The sequence below is a fragment of the Nelumbo lutea genome, chromosome 1 (assembly GCF_056320005.1).
Source record: "Nelumbo lutea isolate HS-2025 chromosome 1, American lotus-T2T, whole genome shotgun sequence".
Classification (NCBI taxonomy): Eukaryota; Viridiplantae; Streptophyta; class Magnoliopsida; order Proteales; family Nelumbonaceae; genus Nelumbo; species Nelumbo lutea.
In genome coordinates this window covers 43,652,906-43,680,507 of record NC_142684.1, presented here as the reverse complement: position 1 = coordinate 43,680,507, position 27,602 = coordinate 43,652,906, and the positions used below count along the sequence as shown (strand labels likewise).

Below are 27,602 nucleotides of genomic sequence, written 5' to 3'. Positions count from 1 at the left end.
ACTTCCAAGCTCACACCATCGTTATCCTCACCAACAAACCTCTAAGGCAAGTCTTGCTCAAGCCCGAGGTCTTGGGAAGGCTAACAAAGTGGGTCATTGAGCTTAGCGAATACAAACTCCAGTATAAGCCGTAAACTGTTATCAAGGCCCAAGGTTTAGCAAATTTCATCACAGAATGCACCTTTAGATCCAAAGTCACGATGCCGATGAAACACGAGGCCCCTAGTGCGGGTGAACCCGGGGTTCCTGGGCTGGTTGAGCTCGAGCACCATGAAGTAGCAACCAGCACGACATCTCTCCTAGTTAGGTCAAACGCGAACTGGAATGAGGAACACTGGATCCTTCACGTTGAATGCTCGTCAAACCGGTAAGGCAGCGGAGCTGGGATCATTCTGTACCGGCCAAGCGGTGTGAAACTGGAGTACGCACTATGCTTTGAGTTCACGGCATCCAACAACGAAGCAGAGTACGAGGTGCTACTAGCCGGGATGGATCTGACAAAGGAAATGAAAGCCAAGCACATTGTCGTCTGTAGCGATTCCCAACTCATGGTCAATCATGTTATGGGTGAGTACAAAGCTCGCGAGCCAACCATGGTAGCTTACTCGGCCAAAGTAAGAGGGACTATGCTCAACTTCCAGTCACACTTCATTCAACAAATCCCAAGAACAGAGAATGCTGAGGTCGATGCCCTGTCCCGGTTAGCCAACACCGGTGATAACACCATGAGAATTGTGTATATTGAGAACTTGCCTCGGCTTAACATTCTCAGGGGGGTAGAGGATGTCGCTCCCATCGTTCAAGCAGAGCCGAGCTGGATTGATCTGCTCACGAGCTTCCTGCTACATGGGACCCTTTCCACAGATCATAATGACGCCAGGAGGGTAGAGCGTCAGGCAACCAAATACGTCATGATAGACGAACGGCTGTACCGAAGATCCTACACGCTCCCCTACTTGTGTTGCCTGTGACCCTCTGAAGTCGCGCTCGTCCTCCGCAATACTCATGAGGGCTTGTGTGGTGGACACTTGGGGAGTAGAGCCTTCGCTTAGAAAGCACTACGACAGGGGTATTACTGGCCAACGATGAAGGCAGATTTTGACCGAGCTCGTAAAAAAATGCGACAAGTGTCAGAAGCACAGCAACATCCGCCACCAGCCTATCGCCGACCTAAAATACCTCACTAGCCCGTGGCCATTTGCACAATGGGGGATTGACTTACTCAAGCCATTCCTACCAGCGACAGGGCAAAGGAGGTTCCTGGTGGTGGCAGTTGACTATTTCACGAAGTGGGTCGAGGTTGAACCCCTCACAACAATCACAACCCGGAATGTGCAGAACTTCTTTTGGAAGAACATAGTGTGTCATTTTGGATTACCTCGGGTACTGATCTCGATAATGGTAAACAGTTCGAAGACATTAAATTCCAATACTAGTGCTAAGACATGGGAATTCAGCAGAACTTCACCTCAGTAGTGCACCCTCAGGCAAACAGTCAGGCGGAAGTCACGAACATAGCTATTCTTTACGGACTAAAGGCACGCCTGAACCGAGCTAAGGGACTATGGGAAGACAAGCTGCCTAGTGTATTATGGGCCTATTGTACCACGAAAAAGACTGCCACAGGAGAAAACCCCTTTAACCTCACTTATGACACCGAAGCAATCATTTTAGCCGAGATCGAAGTTCCCTCGCTGAGAGTAGAAGCGTATGATGACAGGGCAAATGAAGACGAGCTACGTACCAACCTCGACTTACTTAACGAAGTACGAGACCTCGCATACATCAGGACCGCAACCTACCAGCAAAGGGTAGCTCGGTACTATAACAGCAGGGTGAAAAAGCGGACTCTCCGCGTTGGCGACCTGGTTCTTCGTAAGGTTATGGTGCCTAAGCCCGGTGTTCGGAAGCTCAGTCCAAAATGGGAAGGACCCTACCGAGTAAAGTGAGTACTCAGGGATGGAACATACGAGCTCAAAACCCTGGAACGAAAACAAGTACATCGGGCATGGAATATTGTCAACCTAAGGCAGTATTACCTATAAATAACTGAGTAGACCATGTGTCAATTTCAGAACTTAAGGGCCAAAATGCCGAGCTAACAAAGACCTCGACACAATAAAACCCAGTCGCTTCTACGCCAAGGACGAATTCCAAGAGCAAACCACGAGTCACTCTCAGGGCTTAAGGGCCAAAATGCCGAACTAACAGACTCCAGCATAATATCCTATCCGCCTCTATGACACGAACAAATTCTAAGGGTGGATGAAGCCACTCCCCCCCGGCCAAGGGGCTAAAACACCGAGCTGACCAAGGAGCTCGGCACCACAGTACATGATGTATCGAGGGTGCAAGTAGACCAGTAGATTCCGCGATGCTTAGCCCACCTCAACGTACAACCAGAAGACAGTTCGGGCATATGCCTTACTATGTCAATCACCTCGGTGTACGCCACAAGACAGTTCGGGCATATGCCTTACTATGCCAATCACTTCGCATACTCAACTAGGATCTCGAATAAAATGACACTTGGAAACGAAAAGTCAATTTCAATAACAAGTAAGTTTTGTACAATGAGCTTGATAAAAAAAAACAATAGATTGAGCTCGTAGGCTCGGAATATAGAAAACAATCACTTCGGGGGCTCTTCATCTTCGCACGGGACCTCCTCAGGAGCTTCAGGTTGATTAGGAGTGTCTGCTTCTTCGTCACCGTCCTCCTCCTCGGAATCCGGATCCTCTATGGCTTGACGAGCTATCTCATCCGTGATCCGCGAGGTGGTGATGGTGCTCGTGTCAAGCTCGGGGTATGTGTGCCTTATCAGCCACCTGTTGAGCTTGAACCCCTTGTGGTAGGCCTCCCCCAGAATGGCATCGAATTTGTCAGACTTGATATACTCTACGACAGCCTTGATCTTTGTCTCCTCTCTGGTTTGAGTAAATATCTCAGTCTCTCCTCGATGTCAGCCTTGAGGAACTCCACCTCGTGCAGGAGGAACTTCTTGTTCTCCTTAAGGCCTTTCGCCTCTGCCCTGAGGGCGTCCAGCTCGCCCCTCAACACACCCTTCTCATGTCCAACTCGCCTCTGCCCTGAGGGTGCCCAGTGGTGACTCGATACGAGCTCCCTTAACAAACCGCTTCTTCCTCCCCTTCATATGCTTGAAGAGTCTATCCCCCTTAAGCTTATCCGCTTCCATGGGACCTACAACAGAGCTCGGCATTAGTACTCGAGTAAAAGAAAAGGAAGGTGCAAGCCAAACATCTAAGGTACTAAGACTACCTACCCGAGCTCAAGTCGGCCTAGATGAGCCTGCTCTAGTGAGTGGAATCTCCCTTGTCTTCTTGTCAAGGACGATGCCGGGGTCTTGGATAGCCGCCCTCTAGTGAGTGGGGAAGGGCCACTCCGCGGGGTTCTGGACTACGAAGTAGTCCTGCTTCTAAGTCGGGATCTTGCTCGGGAGCTTATGCATCAACTTGAAGCCCGAGCAAGGGGACAAGTAATAGGCCCTCTTGTGCTCGGGGAGAACCCATGAAGCACTCTTCTTTATTGTGAGGATGGAACAAAATATGTCCAAGTTCAAGGGGAGGACATACTCGTAGTTGAGGGAGATGGTCCCGACCACGTTACGGACCGAGTTTGGGTGGAGATGGTCTATCTTAATGTTAAAATGGTTTAGGACCTCCACTATAAGTGGATGGAAGGGAAGGTGAAGCCCAACTATGAGCTGCTCCTAGAAGATCACGACCTCGTTAGAGTCGTGCTCCCATGGTAAGTTACCTGCAGGTAAACTGTAGGTGTACTCCCCAAGCAGGTTGTATTGCCAAATAAGGTAGCAGAGCCTCTCCATGGTCATAGTAGAGGGTCCGAACCTGTCCGGCATCCGACCTCGGTGAGAGGTGGACGCCAATTTACCCCAGGCCTCCCGTGCCTCGGGGGATTGGACTCCAGCAGGGTCACCCTGAGCCGAGGTACCCACCTCGGGCTCATCTAGCTGACTATCGAAGGAAGACATAACTAACGAAATTAAAGAGGAGCTAGGGTGACTCACCAAAGAAAGATGAACCGGACTGGGAAGAACTAACCCGAGCTGGAGGCTTTGGACGCGAGCCCAAGACTACAACTGAGGTTTTGTGGCGAAGGAAAAATGGCCAGGACCCCCACTATTTATAGCCACTGTATGCGAGCATCAATGGTTGAGATCGAAATGATCTAACGGTTCTCATGAAAACCAGTTGCATGACCCTCGAGGAAAAATCGATTTAATGCATTTTTTGACGTCCGTGGAGTCCATAAGTCACGTGACATCAGCACGTAGATTGTACACGACCGGAGCTGCGCCTAGTAGAGCCGAGCAAAGAACCGGTCCAACCGATGAGCTGACGGACAAAAAAGCTTAGGCCCTGAGCCAAATCCACCCGGCAAACCGCGGACTCCCCGCAACTGGGTCAGAACCCCTAGCACAAGGAGTGGGGGGCAATTGATGTAGGGTGATCTGGCCCAACCTCGTAGCACGAGGACACGTGGACATGACCTGGCATAAGTGACAACTCATCGTGATAGCCTGGCCACAACTTGGTGTAACAAGCTCGCTGAGGCCCGACCGAACTACTCGGTGGGTGTGACAACTCGCCGAGAAGCAAGGCCCAGCTCGCCCCAAGCCTGAGGGTGGATCGCCCCGAGCTCGGGACCGGTGCTCCTCCTAAGGGGCTCCGAGCTCTCCCTCCCTAAGAAGGGAGCACCCCAGCTTTTGGCTAAGTGTCCTGAGGGAGAAACACCTTGGGACAACACTGTCAAGACTCCTGCTCGTACTTGCTTAAGGCTTGCCTCCAGTGCGAGCATCTCGACGTACCTCGACACCTCGGTGCAAGGCAACCCAGCCCCAGGCGGTTCGGTGCAATGTAGCTCGGCAGCCTGCGGGGAAGATCCGCCTGACATCCATACTTGCTAGATCTGGTGGCAGTGCACACATCTCTTGCCAGCCAGTGCCATGTCTACTGTCTCTAAAGAGCATGTCACGCCTAACAAGTCTGTACCCTACAGCAGCAGCCTGCACCTACCACCTCAGCCCTGGTAGTAACGGCTAGGGCAGTGGCGGTTACGCCTGATGTGACTGAGCTCCGGTATAAGAGGACCTCGACCCTCACGAAGCAAAGGTATTGAAGCTAGCACTTTCAACACTCTTAACTCTCTGTGTTTTCCTTAGAGTTCTAACTTAGCTATCGGAGTTTTCCTTAGAGTTCAAACTTCCGAGCTTTTGATTCGAGTTGAGCTCGAGCTCAAGCTCAAGTCTCTAATTCGAGTCGAGCTAGAGCCTGATAGTTTATGAGTGAGCCCCTACAATGCAGGGCCCCCTCCGCTAGTATATATGTTACCCAATAAGTAGATTTGATGCAATGGTGGTTCAACTGAACGTCGAAACACCCCTTCCCTTTATGGTGGTTCAACTTGGTTTAACACCCAAGTTCGTTTATTGACTTGAGCATGAAAGTGCTTCTCCTTGGGGAACGACCAGAGGGCTTCTAACCTTCTATGTGCACAAGTTATGGATCTAGCTCAACCATCCAGTTTGTCAGGACATCTCATCTACTGCTCATTTGACTGATCAGTTTAGACAACATCCCTCTTCTTTTGGTTGCCCAAGTTAAATAAATGAGTTAGCAACTTTCGATCTTGTATGCTACGTTTGATTATCTTGGTTATGTTTTTTTCACAATATGTTTCTTGTTGTTCTTATTCTTGGTTTTCTTGTTTTTTCCTCAACTTTTGATCTTGTATCTAGCTAACATAATAAAAAGTCTCTGTCTCGTTGCTGTAGAACTTTATCAAGAAAAAAGAAACCAACTTTGCGTCTTCTTCTCAAGAAGATATGAGCTGCAGGTTGAAGCATTTTCTTTGCAGTTTCAAACTCAACCTGTGCTTGAGACATTGAATTGTGATTTGCAGGTAGGGAAGAAGAAGATGAGTTGTAGACTTGTGAAGGACTTGTCGTTGTTGAAGACAAGGAGTCTCTTGAAGAGAAAAAACAAAACACTACGAAGAAAACCCTAGTGTAATGTGTTTAGGAATTAGGACATAAATGCCTTTTTTGATTTCCTTTTATTTTGTTTGAAGTTGATTTTAAACATTTTTATAATGCAACCTATGAACCATTGTCTAAGTTACATAGTTTAGTGGATCAACTATCTTGGGTAGCATTTTTCTGACCAATTCAACGTTTTAATAGATCAACTAGCGGGGACCTGTGCGATGCATGGGATTTATTAAGCAAAAGATAAATAATAGAAATGATCATTTACTAAAATACCCTTATAGTTTTGTGGATTTACTAAAATATACCCTATAGTAGCATTTTATTAAAACACCACTTATAATTTGCAATGGGTTTAATCAATCTTCCATTAGATGACAGTGGAAAATGATAGTGATGACCCTAATGTTCGTTTAAATTAATTTAATCAGAAAAAAATAGAAATACAAATACCATTCTTGCCCTTAATAAGGCATGGACAACCACTCTATTGGCTATATTGGCCAATTTTGTTTTGTGTATAAAAAAAGTGTTAAGCCTATTTTTGGAATAAAAAATCATGGGCCTAATGGCAAAACAAACACTCCTTAATGAAAGGTTGATTAAGTAAACAAGATGTAAAATATATGGGATGTTTTAGTAAAATGAAAACTATAAGTTATGTTTAAGTAAATATGTAAAACTATAAAGTGTGTTCTAATAAATGACCCTAATAAAATATTTCAATTATTTTGTTATTTGAACTTTATTTATTTAAATTTATTAAATATTATTAAATATTTGAAAAACATTTAAATTGATAATCTAGAAAAATATAATTTAAATTGTTAGTACATAATTTCATGATATATTTTGTAAAAATATAAAATTATTTTTTGTGTTTTTAATAAATATTTTAAAGTTATTATATGATTTTGTTAGAATATTTAAATAATTGTTAAAATTTCTAATTCAAACTTTCTTTAGATAGATATAGATAAAAAGTAGGAGAGATGATAAATAGGAATTAGAGATAATTTTGGAGAAAGTGGGGGTGGTAGTTTAGGAGAAATTTTAGGAGAAGAGATTATTTAGATTATTGGGAAAGTGCATTTCATTGGTTGTTTCAAAAATGACATGGAATAAAAAATAAAAAATTCAAAAAAAGGAGAAAATAATTTTAATATTTATATATATAGTAGGATAGGTGCTAAACGGGACTAAAGAGGGGACCCAATTAATAATCAAATCAGATTCAGATTTGACTCCATCCAATCCAATTATATTATAATATTTATTGGTTTTAATATATAAGTTTTATATAATTATATTTAAAATTATAAAAGATATATCATTATATATATATATATATTTAATAATAATAATAATAATAATAATAATAATAATAATAATAAATTTAGTGTGTTATGTTTACATTAATTTATTATATATAAAAGTTGAAAACTAATTAAAAATGGATAGGGGAATGGATAGAGGTGTAAATTAGGTCATGCTGCCTGTGGCTCGGCTCGACTTTGGATTGGCCCAACACGATTGTGTGGGTCGTGCTAAGCTTGGGGTTTTAGGTTTGCGGGCCGGGCCAACATAGCATGACCAAGCGGGCCATGCCACTCGTGACACAACCCATATATATTATTTATATATTATATATATAATATGTTTATACATTATATATATTTATATATATATATATATATATAATATAATATATTATATAAATTATAATCATATAATAATATAGTATATAATATATTAATAAAATAAATAATTGTTTTCAATTTTATTATACTAATTTATTTAATTATTGTATATATAAGCAATTGTATACATCAAAATTCATATAAAATTAAAGGACCCAGGGTGCTTTACCCAGTGTGGAGACTTTGATGCTTAAATTAGCGAAGAGTGTAGTTGCGAGCTTGAGTGCTTGTAAGTAAAAGAGCTAGAGAGCTAAATTGCACATACCTTATGTGGTTGGAGGTGATGCCCTTATATAGGTGAGTTGCTATAGGCCTCACAAAACATGTTCGAGATCTTTGGCCTGCGTTATCCGGAGTCCATTTCACACCCGAAGATGGACTTTGTGTGAGCTGATAAGGCTTATCGAGTTTGTCCAATCCTGGCTAGAGGATGAGACCCTTTTATGGGAACCTCGTCGGTCTTGAACCGAGGTACCCTCGTCGGCCCGACCAGACTCCACTCTCTCTTTACTAGACTCACTACTACCCGACATAATGGAAGAAAAAAGAATGAACTAAGCAGGAGAGACGACTTATCGAATAGGAGAGAAAGATTGGCCTTGACAACTGACCTAGTGACACTGAAGGCACGAAGAGAACGCGTGACCTCCAAGTGCGAGAACTTAAACAGGACAAAGGTATATGGGCCCCTAAAGCCCCTATTTATAGTCGGTATTGTCGATCATGGGCAACCCAAATCGATCAAATCCAATGGTTCTTAGGAGGGCGGTCACTTGATTTTCGAGGTCAAATTCGGTTGAGTGCGTGTTTGATGTCCATGAAGTTTATAGTCCGCATGACATTCACGCGTTCTTGAGACGCAATCTAGCTCTATGGTAGAGCTAGTTGGGTCATTCGGGTTTGACCCATAGGCCAGACCTCGGCCAAACTAGAGACTGGGCCAAATCCACCTAGACTTGTCGTGAAATCTCGCCTCGAGTTGAGCACCTCTAGCACGGGAGTGGGGAGCAATTGATGAGGGGTAATTTGGCTTAACCAATTAGCACGCGAACACATGGAACGACTTGATGACTAGGTGACAACTCAACACATTCCAACACTTCAGTTGGCCAGGTTAGCTCGGGCATCTTGGGTACCTCGGCCAAGACCAAGGTTCAAGCATCTCGTGGTGTCCCAACTTGCCGAGGTGCCACAAGCAGATATTGAATTGGATCGATCCATAATGGTCCAAAGTATTCATTAGATTGGATTCAACCTATTCTATCTATAATGGACTGATATTGGACCAAATCTAGACCAATTGATCCCCCTATTTTGAGCTTAAAGTTGGTCATAATATAATAGAGAACAAATTAAAAGGAAAAATTTGGCCATGAGACTTGATCCGACCAAGGTCCTCTTGCTACAATAATGAATTTGGTTTCTTTTCAAGATATACACAAGGTTCAAAGCATGGTTTTTTGAACCGTCATTTTTTAAAACCATGGTTCAATATTGTATCACACGTCTTGAAAAGCGATAAATATTGAGAGTTTAGACATTTTTCCAATTTCAAATGTAAATGGTATCCTAATAGATTTGAGTGAAACGATGCATCAAACTGAAAATGTGGAAAAAATATAATGGTGCTTGTCAAAATTTTTGAATTGAAAACTTTGCGTCTATTTGGCATTGATGCTGTTGCTCAAAAAAATAGTGATACATCAGCGCCACATCAAAAAAATGGTGCTTCAAGAAACGCCAATATGTTTGGAACTGTTCTTCCATAAAAAATAGTGGTCTAAGTCATGCTTTGGGAATTGAGAAGGCGTGGTTTGGAGCAACGTCGAATTTGACATTTTCTCAGATTGGAGCTTATAACAGTCAACGAGGACATGATGACGTAGAATTCCTATAATGGGTACTAGTGCTGAAAACAGATATGGAGCACTAGTACCAAACATAAGGTATTGCTGTTGATGTAGGAAACATTCTACCTGACATCAATGTTTTCAAACAAAAAAAGAAATATCGTTTTCTAAGAAAACAGTATTTCGAACCTACACATCTGCTGTATCTACAACATCGATGCCAAATATATACTTTGGAAATTGTGAATATCTGTACTTAATTTTGAACAAATCTTGGTCTGCAAGAAATAAAAAGGTTTTCAAAGACAACACTGTAAAAAAATGCCCTCCTTTTTTGGCATTCTTCATTTGTTGAGTCGTCTGCAAAGGCTCATGAGTTTTCTCTCCCGATGCTCAATGGAATATATATGCTTCTTCAGCATTTTGTCTGCTACTAAATGATAATTTTTTCTTGTTGTTTACTGGTGACTTTGTAGTGACTTATTTATTATTTGTAACTTCATGATTGTATGACGAGAATTTATTTGAATGGAATTTGCCTTATCAGGCTTAAAAAATCCAATGGGTAATTGCTAGAATCAATACTATTTGCAATAACTCTATTCAGGTAAGGGAAGTATCTACGAGCAATTCTCATAATCCACCAATTTTAACCTTGCAAGTTCCAAGCCAAACAAACATTATCCTATGGTGGAATGTTTAATAATTATGAATGCGTCTGCCACTCTGCTTATCTCAAAATTTGACTTGTACATGGATTTTAGGTGGAAGATCGAGGTCCAAGGAGGGAATCAGGGGTGGAGTAGTTTTGCATCTAACTTTACCACAAGCCGATCGAGTAACTATATGCTCAGATTCCCTCCAAGCTCTCTGTTGTCATGGGCCAGTCTAAATATATTTTGGTAAATTAAAATTTAAGAATGCCATTTTAAAGTCTGTTTTATGTTAATATAAAATTTGTCCCTAGACAGTATAATATTAATATCCCTGCACATAGAGTATCTCAGTGGGCGAAGAACTATCAGGACCATCACTTTGTATTACAAAATTATCCTAGCTGGCTACCAAATGTGCATGACTTTATAAATATTCAATTCGTTTAATATTAGTTAGTTTGCCTATCAGAAAGTGATAAAAAAAACTTTGAACAAATCAGAATCTGATGTTCACAAGCTTGTATACTTGTTTATAACAGATAATGTATCAATATATTTAGTATTCTGCTGTTCAATCATGAGTGAACAGGTACGTACTCTAAAATTCGATCATTACATATATACCTACACCCAAGAGAGACTACTAGTTTGATGACTGGGGTCACGTTGAACCGCAATGAAGCAAAGGCCTTCGACCTTATTAAATGAACTCACTGTAAGAGATGGCATAATGTGATTGTTTTTTGATCTCAATCATCTCCTTGATCGGCTTAGTAGATTTTCTTTCGTTTGATTGATTATTACTAAAAGGTCTCGAACCCATGAACGGTGAAGGAGATGGTTCAAGACACAGCGACACAGGGCCCACCTTAATCAGTGGCTCAGAGAATTGTGCCAATCAAGGGCATTAACGTCTTGTTATTATTTTTTACTGAAATAGTTTAATTTTTTTTTTGTTAATCAATGAAATATTTTATTATTTTAATTTTCTTTTTGGTAATGAATTTTATTATTTTAATTGAAGTACACTAATTCAGACCCCGATAAAAAACCTTCATTATCCTTATGAAGATAAAATAAAATAAAAATCTTACTGTGTGGCAGCTTTTGCTGATTTACGTTTTATAACCCTGTGGCCGTACGGATTTGGGTTTGATGAGTTATGCTGATTGGCGATTGCTCTCTGTCTCTCACTGTTTTTGTGTCTGATTTTTCGCTTTTTTGGCAGCATACGGGAAGGCTCGCATGTCCTTATCCTCTTTGTTGAGGAATTTACTTTTTTTTTTTTTTTTTAATCAGTATTTTAATTGTTTCCAACCAATCAGACCGCAAGAAAGCAGAGGGTTTTCACACATTTTTCTAGGTTTCTTCCACAAATATTCCTGATCAACCACTGTCCTGTCACGAAAGGTGTGTTGTGGGCCATTCGGCAATGCAACTTCTTCATTCACAGTTTCACACACTACGTGCCTAAATCGGCCAATCACGATAATACACGTCATCACAATAGATTGATAATGGATACACGCGTGTCTGGAGCTGACGTGTTAGATAGTAATAGGCCAAGTGATGCATAGATGAAAATTGGAATCGGAATGAAATAATCATAATTTGAAAATTGGATCGGACCGGACGGTCGGACCGATTGACACGGGAACGGTCATGAGTCTGGGCCCCGTTTTAGACCCAAAACCTTCCGAACCGAATTTAAACCGAGCGGTAGGACCGTTTGACTGGGAAACCGGTGGCAAAAAATGGTACTGTTTCTGGAATCAGAACCGGAATGGCCTATTGATCCCATTCCTAAGAGAGAGAGAAGGAAATCAAGGAATGACCGTTCTCTCAAAACGATCCTTACCTTTAATGCTGTGCTACGGGTAACGCCGTAGATCTTTCGCAGCATATCGGACCCAGTATGCGTTGCCAAATCTGCAATACATTGGGCCCATAAGATGCACCAGATTGATGGTCATGAAAATATACGGGTTTATTTCCTTCCATTAAAGAGGGCTTGATCTATCGTATCCTACGGTGTATGGGCAACTTGATCTTCGACAACTCGATCCTAACCGCTTATTTACTGGAAGATCGATGCGTCCTCACCGCAGTGTCAGGTGAGTTATATCAGATAGGATGTGAGGGAGAAGATCGCAGATGATCCTAACTTCGAACCTTCCTTCTCGATCTACCGATGCCCGACATATAAAAAGTGGTGGACTCTGAGGTCAATTGGATTTCTTGGCGTCTTGTGGTCTTGCCGGAAAAGCGCTCTCTCATCTGAATTGTTCTGTAATTCGGCCTCGTTCTTAGACCTAGGGTTTCTGCCATTTCTGACATTTTTATCGATTTGCTCTCGTTTCATTTCTCTTACAATAATGGCTAATTCCCATAAAGGAACCCTATATGGCGCAGGTCCTTACAGATCTAGGTAGGCGTTCAATATCCTGAAATAGAAATTGCTTCGAATGGTCGCTTGATTGATGTTTCTTCCCTGAAAATCTTTTCGTATTGCAGGGAAGGTCTTAGCACGAGATCAGTGCCTAATTCAAATGAAATACAGTTGCAGATCGATCCGATGCACGGTGATTTGGACGAAGAGATTACTGGCCTCCATAGAAAGCTTAGACAACTGAAAACGGTGAGATCCTCGCCTTATGCTTCCATTGCGATGTTTATATTTTTCGTTAATTGATGCAATTTGGGGATTGACCATGATTTTGTACTCAGTTTTTTGTTTGATTTTTAAGAATCTTTTTAGGGTTATGGAAGGGGGTTGATTACCATGGGATTCCTCTTTATCATGTTACAAGAAAAAAAAACACAATATTCTGTATTACGTGTTACTGATTGTCTGACCTATTTGTATATTTTAACTTTTAAGATTGAACAAAGTTTCACTACCATGCCTGTTCTCCATCATTATCCATGCCCTGTTCTCCATGCCTAACACAATTAAGAAAAAAACCCAGAGACGTAAAGAGAAATTTGTTATTATACACTTAAAAAAGCTAAATTTATCCTTATGGCTAAATTCATAATGCAAGGGGGATTAAGTTTACAATCAAAAACCTCAAGGGAGGCATCTGAAATTTTCATTATGGTAATACCTCTCTAACTGCTCAAAACTGTTTTTTTTTTTTTTTTGATAAATCCAACTGCTCAAAACTGTTATAAACCTAGATATGGCTCTGACGGACCCGTTAGAGTCTTGCTTCCTACATTTCTTGAGCTACATCTCTGAAAATCATTACTTGTTTAGATCCTATCTGGTGCTAAAAAGCCTTGTGATGGTTCCAGATTACAATTCCTTTTGTTCTTTGGGGTGCACGTTAAGTATTTTGTATCAGTTTTTCGAACATCTTACATGCAAGGTATGCTTCTTGATAGAAAATGAGGCACATACTAGGGAAAATTCAGGTTATACCTAATCCTGACTGATGAGAGTCAATTCGCGCTGAATCCTTGCTGGCAATGACAGCTCAGATATAATTGGATGAAGTTGGCTGGTCGAATATGCAAGACGAGAACACGTTAGACAGCCCGGGGGGGATGACCTGGGCTAGATTGAGCGGTGCCGTTGCTTGCTGGATGCACATTAGCGCAATGGCTTTCACGCGTCAGTGCTCATGGAGTTGCACTAACTCGCATCCGTTTTCTTGCTGTTAGCGCAACGGCTTTCGTTCGTCAGCGCCGATGTGAAGTTTCACCTAGATTGCAGATGACAAACGTGAGTGCGTATTCGGTTCGGAACAATCCCCTTTAGGGGGGTGGTGGGCGGGAAGGGCAAACCACTTGATCCCATGCAAAGTTGCCAATGGAATCATCCAAATTTCCAAACAGGAAGGCAGGCTTCTGTAGAGGTACTCTTGCATCCAACCAAGGCTCGTAGGAGACTCCGACGGTCAAGTTAGCACTGAGCTGACGAAGTGGGTGGAAACTTACGAGCATGAATTTAGAGCAAAGAGCTAGTATGCAAAAGAGTGAGCGTACCTTCTGAGGGTGAGGATCACCCTTATATAGGGTTCAAGGGTTGGTTGTGGCATGCCTGACACATTTGGAGACGTTGGGGCTTATCTGTTCGCTGCTTATGGAGCATGCCCACACGGTGTCGTGGTGGCCCTTATATGGTTCCCCACAAAGTAGTGTAGAGGGAATTGGGCTTATCGTTGCCAGGTGGGGAGGGATGTGCCACATAGGTCAGAGTCATAATGAGGTCAGTTTGATCACTCAGGTTGTGGGTTGCCCCGGTCAAAGAGGTAGGTCAGTGCTTGTGACTATTAGTGAACGTGTGTCCTGGTCCTATAAGCTGATTTGCTGGTTTTCTCTTAAGCTTGGTCGGAGTTACTCTTGGTGGCATTCAAGTGAGGTTGTGCCACACGTGATGCCAAAATGTCGTAAGTAAGATGGTTTTGTCCACGATGTGGCAGCTCGTGATTGGAGGGTTGTTTTACCCTTCAACACTGACCAACCTCTCTTCTTTAACTACTTATTCCATTCCTCTTCTTGTTTCCTTTTCTTTCTCTCCATTTCAAGTTCCAACCTCCTCTTCATCACCAAATGACAAATGCTAAAAAAGAGCCACCTTTGTCATTATGGGTTTGTAAGTTGGGAATGCGTTCATGAAATTTTATGATTTCAGAAGGTTCAAATGGATGTCTAGAAATATGTCTATTCAGGTGGGTTGGGTTAGGAGATTGGCCAACAGCTTGGCTGATAGCTTAGTAAAGCAAGGAGTTCAAAGAACAGAGATGTTTTGGGCACTTTTGTAATTCTGTCTTGGGTCAGCTTCTATGCTGATTTCTTTGTAACTTCTTGTTGTATATTAAAGCTTCTTAATTAATGAAAATTTTCAGTTATTGATAAAAAAAAATTATGATTTTTGTTTTGTTCTTTTTTCTAGTCATGAATGAATTGGCTAAGCATATTTTTTATAGTAAAGTAAAATTTATTAAAAGAAAGTAAAGTACAACGACGGTACTTTTTTTCCAAATCTGATAGCCCTTCTGTCTTTTTGAGCCTTCTTCTAACCTCCATCTATACAAGCACCTTCCCCCATTCTCCTTCTCCTGTTGGTTGGACTTTTGGAGTACTCTATTTGTTATTTCAACGAAGAAGCTTCTTTGGCATAGTTGATTCTTGCATCCTGTGATGACTCTTCTTTATTTGAAGCTATTTCCTTTTGCTTAGCCAAACTTAAACCCTTAGATAATGTTGGATAGCAACTCTTGTCAATCCTTTTTATCATCATTGGATTTACTCAACCTTTTGTCACCACCCCTTCAACTCCATCTTGACAACATTCCACAATTGCAATGTGTACGATTTGTTTTTTATTTTAAGTCCCTACTCTCAACTAGATGGTTATCAAACTTTATTCAAATATTGAAACTCTTATTTTCCAATTATTGTGCTACATTCTCCTGTCCTTCAATCATGGTTCAAAGTATCCATATGCTTGATACTTAAAAATTCAATATTGAGCGTCTAAAAGCAATGGTACTTTATTTTTTTGGTTTTAATCAATGCCCACGTAACCACCATAAGTGCACACCTAATATTTATTATTTTAACATGGTAAATGCCTGTAATTCCCAATATATAGCACATTGCTTGGTTCAAAACCGATACACATCATACGGTAGGTTATGACATTTTGAAACTTGCCTTTAGTATTTCTTTTTTCATCCTCTTTCATTTCTGAGGTCTCAAAATTGATCACTCCACTTTCATGTGAAATTGTGTTTCAATCTCTTTTTAATTAGGGCAATTTGCTTCTCTTAAAATGACTTGAACTTTTGATTCAAGCCACATGTGTAGTGGTGGTTCCTATCATCTTTTAACTCCCCATAGCTCTTCAAAACTTTGCCATTCAGCTGAATCACCTCCAGACAATTCTGCTTATTTAGTAGGAGTTTCCATGTTCAATCTCTTTTTAATTAGGGCAATTTGCTTCTCTTAAAATGACTTGAACTTTTGATTCAAGCCACATGTGTAATGGTGGTTCCTATCATCTTTTGACTCCCCATAGCTCTTAAAAACTTTGCCATTCAGCTGAATCACCTCCAGACAATTCTGCTTATTTAGTAGGAGTTTCCATGGTGTATTTTGGTTGGTAATGACATAAAATTGACAAAACTGAGGAAGAATTAAATGCAGAGTTAGAATTATGGACAAATACCCTAGAAATGAGATGCTCTAAAAAAAGTAGGAATAAGGTGGCGTTCGGTAAATATGGTTTGAAGTCTGAAAAGCAAAAACATTTCCGAAAAAGCTCTGAAAGCATTCAGTGGAAAATTTGCTTTTCCACTTTTGCAGACATCTGAAAATAGTGAAATTATTTGGTAATATGAATGTTTTAATGTCTAAAAATTATATATTTTACAAATTTACCCCTCAAAGTTGTTATTTAAATAAAAACTAGTGGAGGGGGCCCTGTGTTGCAGGGGCTCACTCATAAACTATCAGGCTCGAGATCGATTTGAATTAGACTTGATCTCGAGCTCGAGCTCGACTCAAGTCAAAAGCTCGGAAGTTCGAGCTCGGTTACCTTTGGATGCACGTCACTCATGCAGCCGAGGTGCCGAGCCGAGGTCTCTCTCAATTGCCGAGGTGCGAAACCAAGGTCTCCCTCAGCTACTGAAGTGTTGAGCTGAGGTTTCCCTAGTAGGTGAGGTGTCGAGCTAAGGTCTCCCTTAGTTGACAAGGTGCCGAGCTGAGGTCTCCCTCAATTGTTGAGGTGCTGAGCCGAATCTCTCTCAGTGATCAAGGTGTTGAGCCGAGGTCTCCCTTCGTGGTCGAGATGTTGTCTAGCTCAAGCTCGATTCGAATTAGAGACTTGAGCTTGAGCTCAAAAGTACAAGCCGCCGAGCTCGAACTCAACTACTTTTGATTGCAGGTCCCCTAGCAACCAAGGTGTCGAGATGAGGTCTCCCTTAGTTGGGGAGAGAGTGGCATTCTTGTAATTTATAAGGAGAGAGAGATGGCATTCTTGTAATTTGTAAGAAAAAGAGAGAGTTGGTAGGAAAGAGAGTGGCATTCTTGTAACTTGAAAGAAAAAAAAGCAAGAGAGAGAGAGTTGGTAGAGAGTGGCATTCTTGTAATTTCTATGAAAAAAGGGGCAAAAAATACTATTAGACTCCATTTCCCTCATCCTCAAGCCTTCTTATGTACACATTTCAGCTTAATATATTTACTAGCGGAGGGGGCCCTGCGTTGTAGGGGCTCGCTCATAAACTATCAGGCTGGAGCTCGATTTGAATTAGAGACTTGAGCTCGAGTTTGAGCTTTGCTTGAGTCAAAAGCTCGGAAGTTTGAGCTCGACTACCTTTGATTGTAGGTCTCTCAAGTAGTCAAGGTGTCGAGCCGAGGTGCCAAACTAAGGTCTCCCTCAACTGCTGAAGTGTTGAGCTGAGGTTTCCCTAGTAGGCGACATGTTGAGCTAAGGTCTCCCTTAGTTGACAAGGTGCTGAGTTGAGGTCTCCCTCAGTTGTCGAGGTGCTGAGTCGAGATCTCCCTTAGTGACCGAGGTGCCGAGCCAAGGTCTCCCTCAGTGTCAAGGTGTCGTTTAGCTCGAGCTCGATTCAAATTAGAGACTTAAGCTTGAACTTAGAAGTTCGAGCTCGGCTTGGCTCGAACTCAAATACCTTTGATTGCAGGTCCCCTAGCAGCTGAGATGCTGAGCTAAGGTCTCCCTCAGTTGGAAAGAGAGTGGCGTTCTTGTAACTTATAAGGAGAGAGAGAGAGAGAGAGAGAGAGAGAGAGAGAGAGAGAGAGAGAGAGAGAGAGAGAGAGAGAGGCATTCTTTTAATTTGAAAGAAAAAGAAGCAAAAGAGAGAGAGAGTTGGTAGAGAGTGGCATTCTTTTAATTTCTATGAGAAAAAGGCAAAAAATACTATTAGATTCCATTTCCCTTATCCTTAGGCCTTCTTAGGTACACATTTTAGCTTACTATATTTATATAGATATTGATAAATGAAAATGATTAAAATACACATTAAAAGAGTAATAATATAAAAATAAAAAAATTAATAAATAATAAATTAATAAAGTAATAAAATAATAAAATAATAAATATCGTTATTAAAAATAATATAAAATGAGTATTAAATATAGTATTAAGGATAATTAAAAAGCATAAGTATAAAAAAATATTAACCAATAAATAAAAAATATTAAATACACTATTAAGGATAATTAAAATATTACAACTATTTTAATAAAATAATTAAACACCATAAATTGAATACATAATATTAAAAAATGGTAAACCAATAAATGAAAATGATAAAAAATTTTAAAATCAGTAAATTAAATTGATAAGTAAATCATCTTAATTCCTTTATAGAAAAGATTAGAAATATAAATAAAGAGAAAAAAGAAAATTATAAATAAAAAATTTAAAGTGGGGTCAAATCTTTGGTTAGCGCATGAAGAAAGAAAACATGGGAGATCAATCAGTTTTTATTAATTTTTGAAAGGAGAACACTTAAGATGAGAGAAAATTTTCTCTCAAAAAATGTTTTGTTTTCATTGTTTAACAGAAGGAAAAAAAAAACAAAAAACAGGAAAATCCGAACTATCATTAGACCATGGTTTAAACGCTGTGTTTCCTCCTAACCTTTCCCTTCACATGGCGTTCACCTGTTTTTTAGCTTCAATTTCATCTTCAACTTCTTTCCTACACCACCAGCTGTGGTTTTAGTGAGCTTGAGTTTTGATTACATGCAGCTACATTATCAGCCATGCTTTCATTGGAAAAGGGGATTTCCATTGCAGTGGTGGCATTGGTGTTGTGCAAACATACGGGTAGTTTCTTGAGCAGCGAGCTTTGTTGCTTCTTTCTTCTCATAGGAAGGCTCCGCAATTTCTCTCCTGCTTGTCCTCAATTTCTTTTCCCTTATTGATCTTTCCGACTTCGCCATCACCGAAGATCACGTTCAGTGCAGGTCTCGGTTGTGTTCCCTTGTGCTTTGTGTTTTAGGGATTTTCTTGCTGATTATCCGACCAATTTAGAATTCTGAGAGTGTGATTTTTTTTTATGGAAAAATTGTTTCCGTTTTTACAGGGGGCACACCTACTGTGTTTCGCAAGCGGCAGTGGTAAGAATAGTGCCGTTGCTCCTCCCCATCTTCCCATCTCTCCATTCGTGTCCCTTCTTTCTTGTTCTCCCTCCTTTTCTTTCATTGTTCCTTTTTTTTTTTTCCTTCTAAATCACTGTTACAGAGAACGGAGAAAAATGGGTGGTCCTGGTTCATTACTCTGCCGTTCACCACACCATAGTGAAGATGAAAGAACAGTCAACAATCCCTATTACTGAGGACAGTCAGTGATCCCAGACAGTGAAGGATGGACAGAGGAGAAAGGGAAAAGGGAAGAAGAAGAGGACAAAAGAAAAGATTAATACAAGGTAAATGGCTATTTTGGGGAACAAAATATCGTCCGCTACCTCTGAGCGTGTTTGGAGGTAGCAGATCCGCTGAATGATTTGGAGGAGTTTTCAGATTCTAGTGGGTGACTTCGGAGGTGCTGCCGAATGACCTCAAAGCACTGAAAGGCAAAACTTTTGGTGTTCGGAGGTTGATTCAGCGCTACCGTACACCACCCAATACGCTTAATAATAATAAAAGTGAAAATAAGGGTACGCTTACGATTGCAGACCAAGAGATATCTCAATGTGATCTCTTCTGAGACCTTGGCTTGATAATCCATAACAAATGGAGGGACTTGAGTGCATTTGGAGTTATGTGATAGGGGAACATCACATGCTCATAGGCTAAAAGGTAAAATTTATAAAACTGTTTTAAGGCCAACAATGTTGTATGGAACAGAATGTTGGGCAATATGAGTGTTGAGATGGGTAAGTGAGAAAACCAGAAATGATAGGATCAGAAATGAACTTATTTGTAGGAACCTAAGAGTAGCTCCAGTTGTTGATAAAATGAGGGAAAACAGGCTTAGATGGTTTGCTCATATGCAGAGTAGACCATCTACATCACTAGTAAGAAAAAGTTATAAGTTCAAGGGCTATAAGAGATAGAGGCATACCAGTGTTTCATGGAATCTCCTAAATGGATGATGTGTTGTGTCAGGCACATCTGTAATTTTGACCTATTTCCCCTAATTCAAAACTTTTCACAACTTTGGGGAAAGTCTATAATTGTTGTAATTAAACACTGAGACCCTTCATAACCTTGCCAATCCCTAAGAGCTAAAATCACCTCTAAACCCTCCCTTGGATGTTACTAACCTATTCAGCTCAAGCCTTATATCGATGCCAAAAAGATGGGGGTAGGTGATGTGGAGAGCAATAAGAGCGGCTATGATCAGGTCATCATCATCATTGTCATCCGTGCGTTATCCAAAATATATGGAGTTGGGTAATATGGTCAGTATGGGAAGAAAGAAACAATTTTTTTGGTAATAAATAAAAAATATAACTTATTGATAGAATAAGGTAATCCACTGGGTCAAAACAAAGGAGATCTTCAAGGATTTCTCTGTTGATGATTTTAGCAGAGAGTGGAGTACAATAGCAGCCTCTTCGACTATGAAGGTGACAACTCAAGTAGTTTGGACACTTCCAACGAGAAATAGAGTGAAATTGTATTTTGCTGGAAGCTTCTATGGGAATCCTGGTCCCTCAGGTATAGGAGGAGCGTTCAGAGATGGAATTGGATATATTTTGGCCCTTTATTCAGATACAATAGGCATTGAGGACTTAATGAAAGTAGAAATAACTTCTCTCCTGCAAGGGTTTAAACTAGCCAAGCAGTTGAATATGAATCAAATAGAAGTCAAAGGAGATTCCGTGCTGGTAGTGGGCTGGATGATTAATAGTAATGTGGATCTGTGGATGTACAGGTAGGAATTGAGAGAAATCAGAAGGCTAGCAGGAGATGTTGAGACAACCTTCAAGTGGAGTAATAGATAGCAAAGCAGGGGGTGTTAAGGGAACAATTATTTTGGGCTAGTTTATACTCTTAAGAAAAAGGGTGTCTCTGGACAGGAGCTATGTGCTGCTACTTAATATCTTAATGTTCTAATTAATACAAGTTATCAGTTACCTATCTAAGAAAAAGATCCTACGTCATTATCTCTTGTAATGGCCTTTCTAACTTCTCCACTAGGTCTTTTCCTCCAGGTCTGTAAAAGGATCAGAATAGAAGGCTTTGGCAATATTCTGTCCTGTTAAGGGTGATTTAAATTTCTTCTGTGTATAATTGGATCAAATTGGATCCAATATAGTAGTCCGGTTTGATTCGATTTAAATGATGCTTATATATTCTTAAAATTTATTTTCTGTCTATTAGTGAACATGCTTTGAATTTATGTTTTTTACTAAGGAGTCATTGGTTCAAGTTTTATAAAATTTATTTTCAATATATTTTGTTCATAATATACAATACCAATGTCATTTTTTGTTCATTCTATTGATAATATATAATATTTTGATCAATTTTAGTTTAATTTATTAATGCCATTCAATATCTGATTGCAATCCGAGTTTGATTTTGTTCTGAATTTAAACAAATCAAATTTGGATCTACCTCATCTGATTTGATCTGAATCATCTTATCCATTTGCAGCCCTTTAGCTTGTCATCCAACATCAGTCTTTTGATAAAAATTTCCTTTCTTCACAAGCTAACTGGTGGAAAAATTTAGTATTACCATCTTCTTGCAGCATGTGGCCCTTGATCTTGGGTGTCATTCTACTCCCTGGTGAGTGTGCCTGTCAAATTGCTGCTTAGCATCCAAGCTTTTTAATCTTTCTTTGTGGACCATTGCTTCACTTCTTCGTTATGGTCAACCTGTGATAATAGAGACTTAGAGAGCATCTCCCCTTTCTCCTATTCCACTTTCTCAAAAATGTTTCTTTTCCATTCCTTTATGTAGCTCTTTGAAAGCTTCACTTTGATTGCAAAAATATGACTAGTTGTCCCTGACTTCCACCAATTCTGGGTCAGCCTAGTCCATGGAATTCTCCAGCCACTTGTACTTGAATCTAAAAGGGTCTGGGTTACAAAAAAGAAAAAAAAACCACTATTATCAAGTAGTGGTGGGATATGATCAGAGATTTGTTAGACAGTCTTGTATGCCCTTAGCTTCAATCGGATTTGATGTACTTTTGTTATTTAGTGGAAATAAATTAAAGTGCATATTTGATTCATGTTGTTTGGTATAATTCTGTGTAAGACCCTAAAACTGGACACTTATAGAAACTTGTGTTAGTTTTAAATGTTCACAGCCATTGGACAAGTCTGGGGAGATTTATCCTGTCAAGGCTGATACTGGTATGCCACCAAGTGTTGGGATGGCTTGTTTCGGTCATCAGGGTAAGATCCAAGGCACATGCAGTATGGGATTGCTTGAACCCTTGAACCGGACCAGATTTCCAGTATTGCCCTAGACCTTGGAGACAAATGGATAAAACTGGAAAGTTACACCTGACCCCTAGACTCGATTATGACACATCACTAGGTGTCGGATTGGGCTGTCTTTGATGTGTCAATCAGTGAGATCTTTAGTGGGGGTCAAGACCTGGACATGTTGGGGCAGTCTGAGAATTCATCTGAGTGAGTGGTCATAGTGACAGGATCAACTCCTTTGTCGGACAATGGTAATGATCGGGAATGCACTATCTCTGATGGAAACCAAACTGCTGGCAATTGATTTCAATCGTTGGAATTTTGTTTTGCAAAATATATATATATATATATATATATGTTATGTACGGTTTCAAAAGATTTGCAAAAGGTTTTAATTTCCGGGATCCATGTGAGTAGAGAGTGCGGCACTGTTCATTGCAGCTGAGAGAGAGGTCTTCTCTTGTCGGGCAGTGCTTGATCATTAAGGGCTGAGAGGTTAAGTGTAAGACCATTTAGGATAATACCTGATGGGCTAATTTTGCACCTGCCCACAGTCCCTGGGTTTTTATAAGATGGCTTGGCCCAAGGACCACTTAATGTAAGTGTTGGGCCCATAGGGTCCATGTGATGGGCTCAAGGGGGTCACTGAGTCTTTCAGTGAATTCGGTTGGGCCTTGTAATAAAGGTTGGGTTGAACCCATGTGGCTGGTGTGTAGATCAATGCTTGGGTCCCACGCCATACAAAGAAGCCCAACTGGGCAACAGGTTGGAAACTGGTTAAACACTGAACACTTAATGGGCCAAAAGCCCATTTCGAACTGGGCTGATATGATCACCAGTTCATGGGGCGAATCTGAGATTAGTGTTAGTAAAAGGATTGGGTCTTTGACCTTATCCACTCTAAGAGACCAAATTCAAATTAGATTTGAATCTGGTAACCTCCTGATAAGATTAGGAGTTAACTAACTTAATCTGCAGATATGATTAAGATTAACCTTTATCCAAATACTGATTTGGATTGGGATAACTCCCAAAATATTGGGAGGTTTCTTAATCAAGAAGAAAGAAGAGAAAACCCTAGCAGAAATATCAGATTTCGAACTAGGGGTTTTGAGTAAGCAAGAAACACATCCTGCAATCTGAGATTTGATCTCTCACAGACTCTAGAGAGAAAAGACAGTTCTGCCCTCTTCGTCCCTGGACTTCTCCTCCTTCAGCCGTCGCCACTCCTATTGGAAGATTGGATTTTTGCAGCAACAGGAAGTCAAGAAAGCAGTTCTTGACAATAGTCTTGCAAGATAGACAAAAGGATTCGGTGTTCAAGGTTTCCAGAGGGTTCTTGTGAAGAATCCAGTGTATAGGACGCACCCTGCTGATTCCGTTCCATCCACAGCTGTGTCATCTTCAGCAGGAGCGGATCTTGGTTACTTCTTTGGGCGTGAACACCAACTTTGGGAGATATTATTTCTCCGGATCAGGTATAATCCTTCCTGTTTCCTTTTGGTTCAGATCTGGTTTGTTTATGGTTCAAGTAGGATCATTGAATAAAGTATTCTAAATTTAGGGAATATGATTCCCAGTTGGAAGAATGTAGGAATTTTTTTTTTGAAGTTCGCCCCCCATTTCGCACCCTTCTTGGCGTCCATTAGATGGATCCTACCATTCTTTAAAGATTGGCCATGGAAGAGCTTCTTGAGTCATTCCTGGAAAAATATAATCCCAATCTGCTGACCAAGCTTCAAAAGGGTTGGTGTTTCCTGATTATTTTTCCATGTGAAATTGCCCTAGACAAATGCAGATCCATAAGATCTCAATGCTCTTGGAATATCTGAGAAACTTCTCATATCTGCTTTGCTGTAATCTCATTTCTGGTCCTTTTTAGGGAGATTCCGACAGTGTTGAAATCTCCAGCAATAACCCATGAGTTTCTCCACCTAGATCCCAAGTCATCAAGCTCCCACCAAAATTCTCAGTGCTCCTAGTCCATACACCTTGTTAACAGCTATTGGAGACTCTCCGCATTTTATAGAAGACAAGAAACAGGAAAATTTCCATTTAGGACATCCACTTCCTTTCTTGGTATCTTATGATTACTGCTCTTTCTGTGCTCACTGCTGGCAGAAAACTCCAGTTGCATGGCTATGCTCCTCTAATTCTGACAATTTTTATGTATTAATTAGTATAAGTAAAGCACAATAATAGTATACAACATTTGATGAAGTGTCTGCCTTGCCCTTTTCCTTGCCTAGAAAGGCACCCATTCTGACAACATTTATGTATTAGTATGAATAAAACACAATAATAATATACACCGTTTGATAAAATGTTTGCCTTTCTCTTTTCCTTGCCTAGAAAGGCACCAAACATGCATACAGAGGGTGTGATATGAAGATGCTCCCCAGAAAACACCTTGCCACCTAGGCATTGCTTACTTACCTACCTAGTTGTTGCCTTGATACCTATGTTGAAGCCTGCATATGAAAAAGGAATACACAAATTGAATTGTATAAAATATTATATGAATGGCATAAAAATAATAGCAGAGAAAAAGAGATGTATGGTGGATTTAGCTGTCTATTAATAGAATTACTGGCATATTTCTGAAACATAAAGATATGGTGTTTAAAGTACCTAAATTGTCAGTTGTGTTCCATAGCAAATTCTTCTTTAATTAATTAACCTCCATCTTTTTGTTTAATTTTTCTGCCACCGACTGCAAGTTTGTTTGATTACCTGGTTTTACGTTTTATGCAGATTTCCCTTTTTGTTGCTTTTGTTAAGTGAGTTCTTATTCAAGTATATTGCTGCAGGTAGCTCAAGAAATAGAGACAGAAGCAAAATTTCAGAATGACTTTCTTGCGCAGTTGGTAACACCCCAACCTCGAACCCTTTTTCTCTAGTGTTAGTACTGACACAATCGGTGTATTTTTGTTAATGACTAAAGACAAATTATATGCATCTATTCTGTAGCTACTGATGAAATATCAGTATTTTTAGTAACATGTTCTATCATCTGGTTGATGAAAATAAACTGTTTTTTGCTCTTTTTTTTTTTTTTAATTTAAAAAGTATTTGGGAAAAGACCCTATATTGCTAACAGATGTATATACTCACTATATAGAAATTTGATCCTTGCACATGTTTTCAGGGTTCTGCCTGATAGTTATGAATACATTAACATTACTTTTATAAAGAACTTACTATCATTTATTTAATCTTGATCTCATTGTATTTTTTTCCTGGTAAATACCAAAGGTTGGGACCTTATCCAGTCTACCCCTCCCAAGATGCCTGATAGCTGGGACCAACATTGGGTAATGGCTTTTTTGATTTATTGATATTTACTTGTAACATAGGGGATGACTTGGGAACATCCTCTTTTTAATAAAGGGGGCACACTCCAGGTTATTACACTGAAGAGACAAGATACACAAGAGTTCCCCTGAGTATTAGTATATTATTATAATCAGAGATCGCCTATTTTTTCACTGAGAATATGGTTTATCAATAATGGGTTGCTCTAAATCAGCCCCCTTATGTATATCATTACTTTTGATGGAGCATACCAGTTCCTGCCATCTTTAAGGAACACTACCAGAAAGTGAAGACATGATTGTTGCTCTTGTAAGATACAAGAATATCAACTTCAGACTTGGTGGTCAGCCTTTAAAAGTTCTAGTTTGCTTATGATAGTTCATGATTATTGTCTGCTTTTATCAACTTTGCACTTGAATTTGCTTTAACTTACAATCCAGTAATTAAATTTGAAAATTTAAACCTTTTCACTTGCACACAAAGATGTAGAATGCCAAATATGCTCACTTGGAGTTTGCATCTGGGTATTTTTGTTTCAATTTTAGCATCTCCATTTCTTGGTAGCAAATTTAAACCTTATGATAGTTCGTGATTATACCATCTTCTAAAGAAATTCCTGCTTCTGATTGTTAAAACAGCAAATGACATTAATCAAAGCTCAAGCAGGGGTAAAGAATAACATGAGGAGGTTGAACAAGAGCATAATCCAGCAGGGCTCGAACCACGTCTTCCAAGTTATCTTGTTTGCACTATTTTGTTTCTTCTTAGTCTACCTGTGGTCCAAGTTTTCTAGGAGATGAGAACGAGATTTGTTATTTCATTTATCAAGGCCAAACTATAGTATACATTAGGTCTTTGCTAGCTATATTAACAGCTAAAAAAATCAAAATGTTGCTTCCTTGTAAAGCCGCTTTCATATTTTGATTCATATTGGAATGGGTCGTTGTTAGTTGCTTGCCTTGTAAAGGTAAAACTTAATACCAATGTCTAATACATTTTAACATCAATACTTCATCATGCTGGGTGGATAATAAGAGAATTGACCGTATAGGGGTAGATAACTTCTACTGGTTGTTAGAACTTTAACAAGTGTGTCACAAGATTAATTGTTGAGAAAATTGAAGGGCCAATGGGTTGCTAATTGCTAATTTGCTACTGTAGACGATGTAAAGATTGAAAGCAGTAGCTAATTGACCAATTCATCATTATAGGATTTGGGCAGTATGTGCGCGTTTGGGAGTGCTGAAGCGAGACTTATGGTTTTCCAAGTGGGCCACACAAGGACAGCATATAGGCTATGATTGGTGAAAAAAATCCAGAGAGCGCAAATAGGTTGTCAGCCATTTGAAGGGCTGATGCTGATTGCTTCAACCTCTTTAAATAGCTCATCCGAAAGTGATTCAAATAGCTGAACCAGCTTAATTGAATTTTCACCTCATCTTCCCAAACGGGTCCTAATAGCTCTAGCTTCTAGGTTATCGCGTCTCTTTGTAATGTCTGTCTGACAAACAGTTCAACTGTTTGTTTGATTTAAATAGATGGTTTTAATTCTTGGAATCGAATTCCAATTCTTGTATCAAAATCAAATAGACACCTTGCGGTTAAACATGGCAAATCTGCAGCTTGAGGGTAATAAGGTCACTTTGTATTATCTAATATCTTTCTGTAACGTCATCTTGCAAGCAT

General features: G+C 40.0%; 1 protein-coding gene across 1 annotated transcript; it reads left to right on the top strand.

Moving 5' to 3' along the window:
* The first annotated feature begins 12,014 nt into the window (after nucleotides 1–12,014).
* LOC148874450 (bet1-like protein At4g14600) lies at nucleotides 12,015–26,923 on the top strand. The gene is made up of 4 exons (XM_088963682.1): nucleotides 12,015–12,662; nucleotides 12,749–12,872; nucleotides 25,412–25,468; nucleotides 26,555–26,923. The coding sequence occupies exons 1-4, from the start codon at nucleotides 12,610–12,612 to the stop codon at nucleotides 26,714–26,716; spliced, it is 396 nt and encodes a 131-aa protein (XP_088819808.1). The 5' UTR covers nucleotides 12,015–12,609; the 3' UTR covers nucleotides 26,717–26,923.
* The last annotated feature ends 679 nt before the right edge of the window (nucleotides 26,924–27,602 follow it).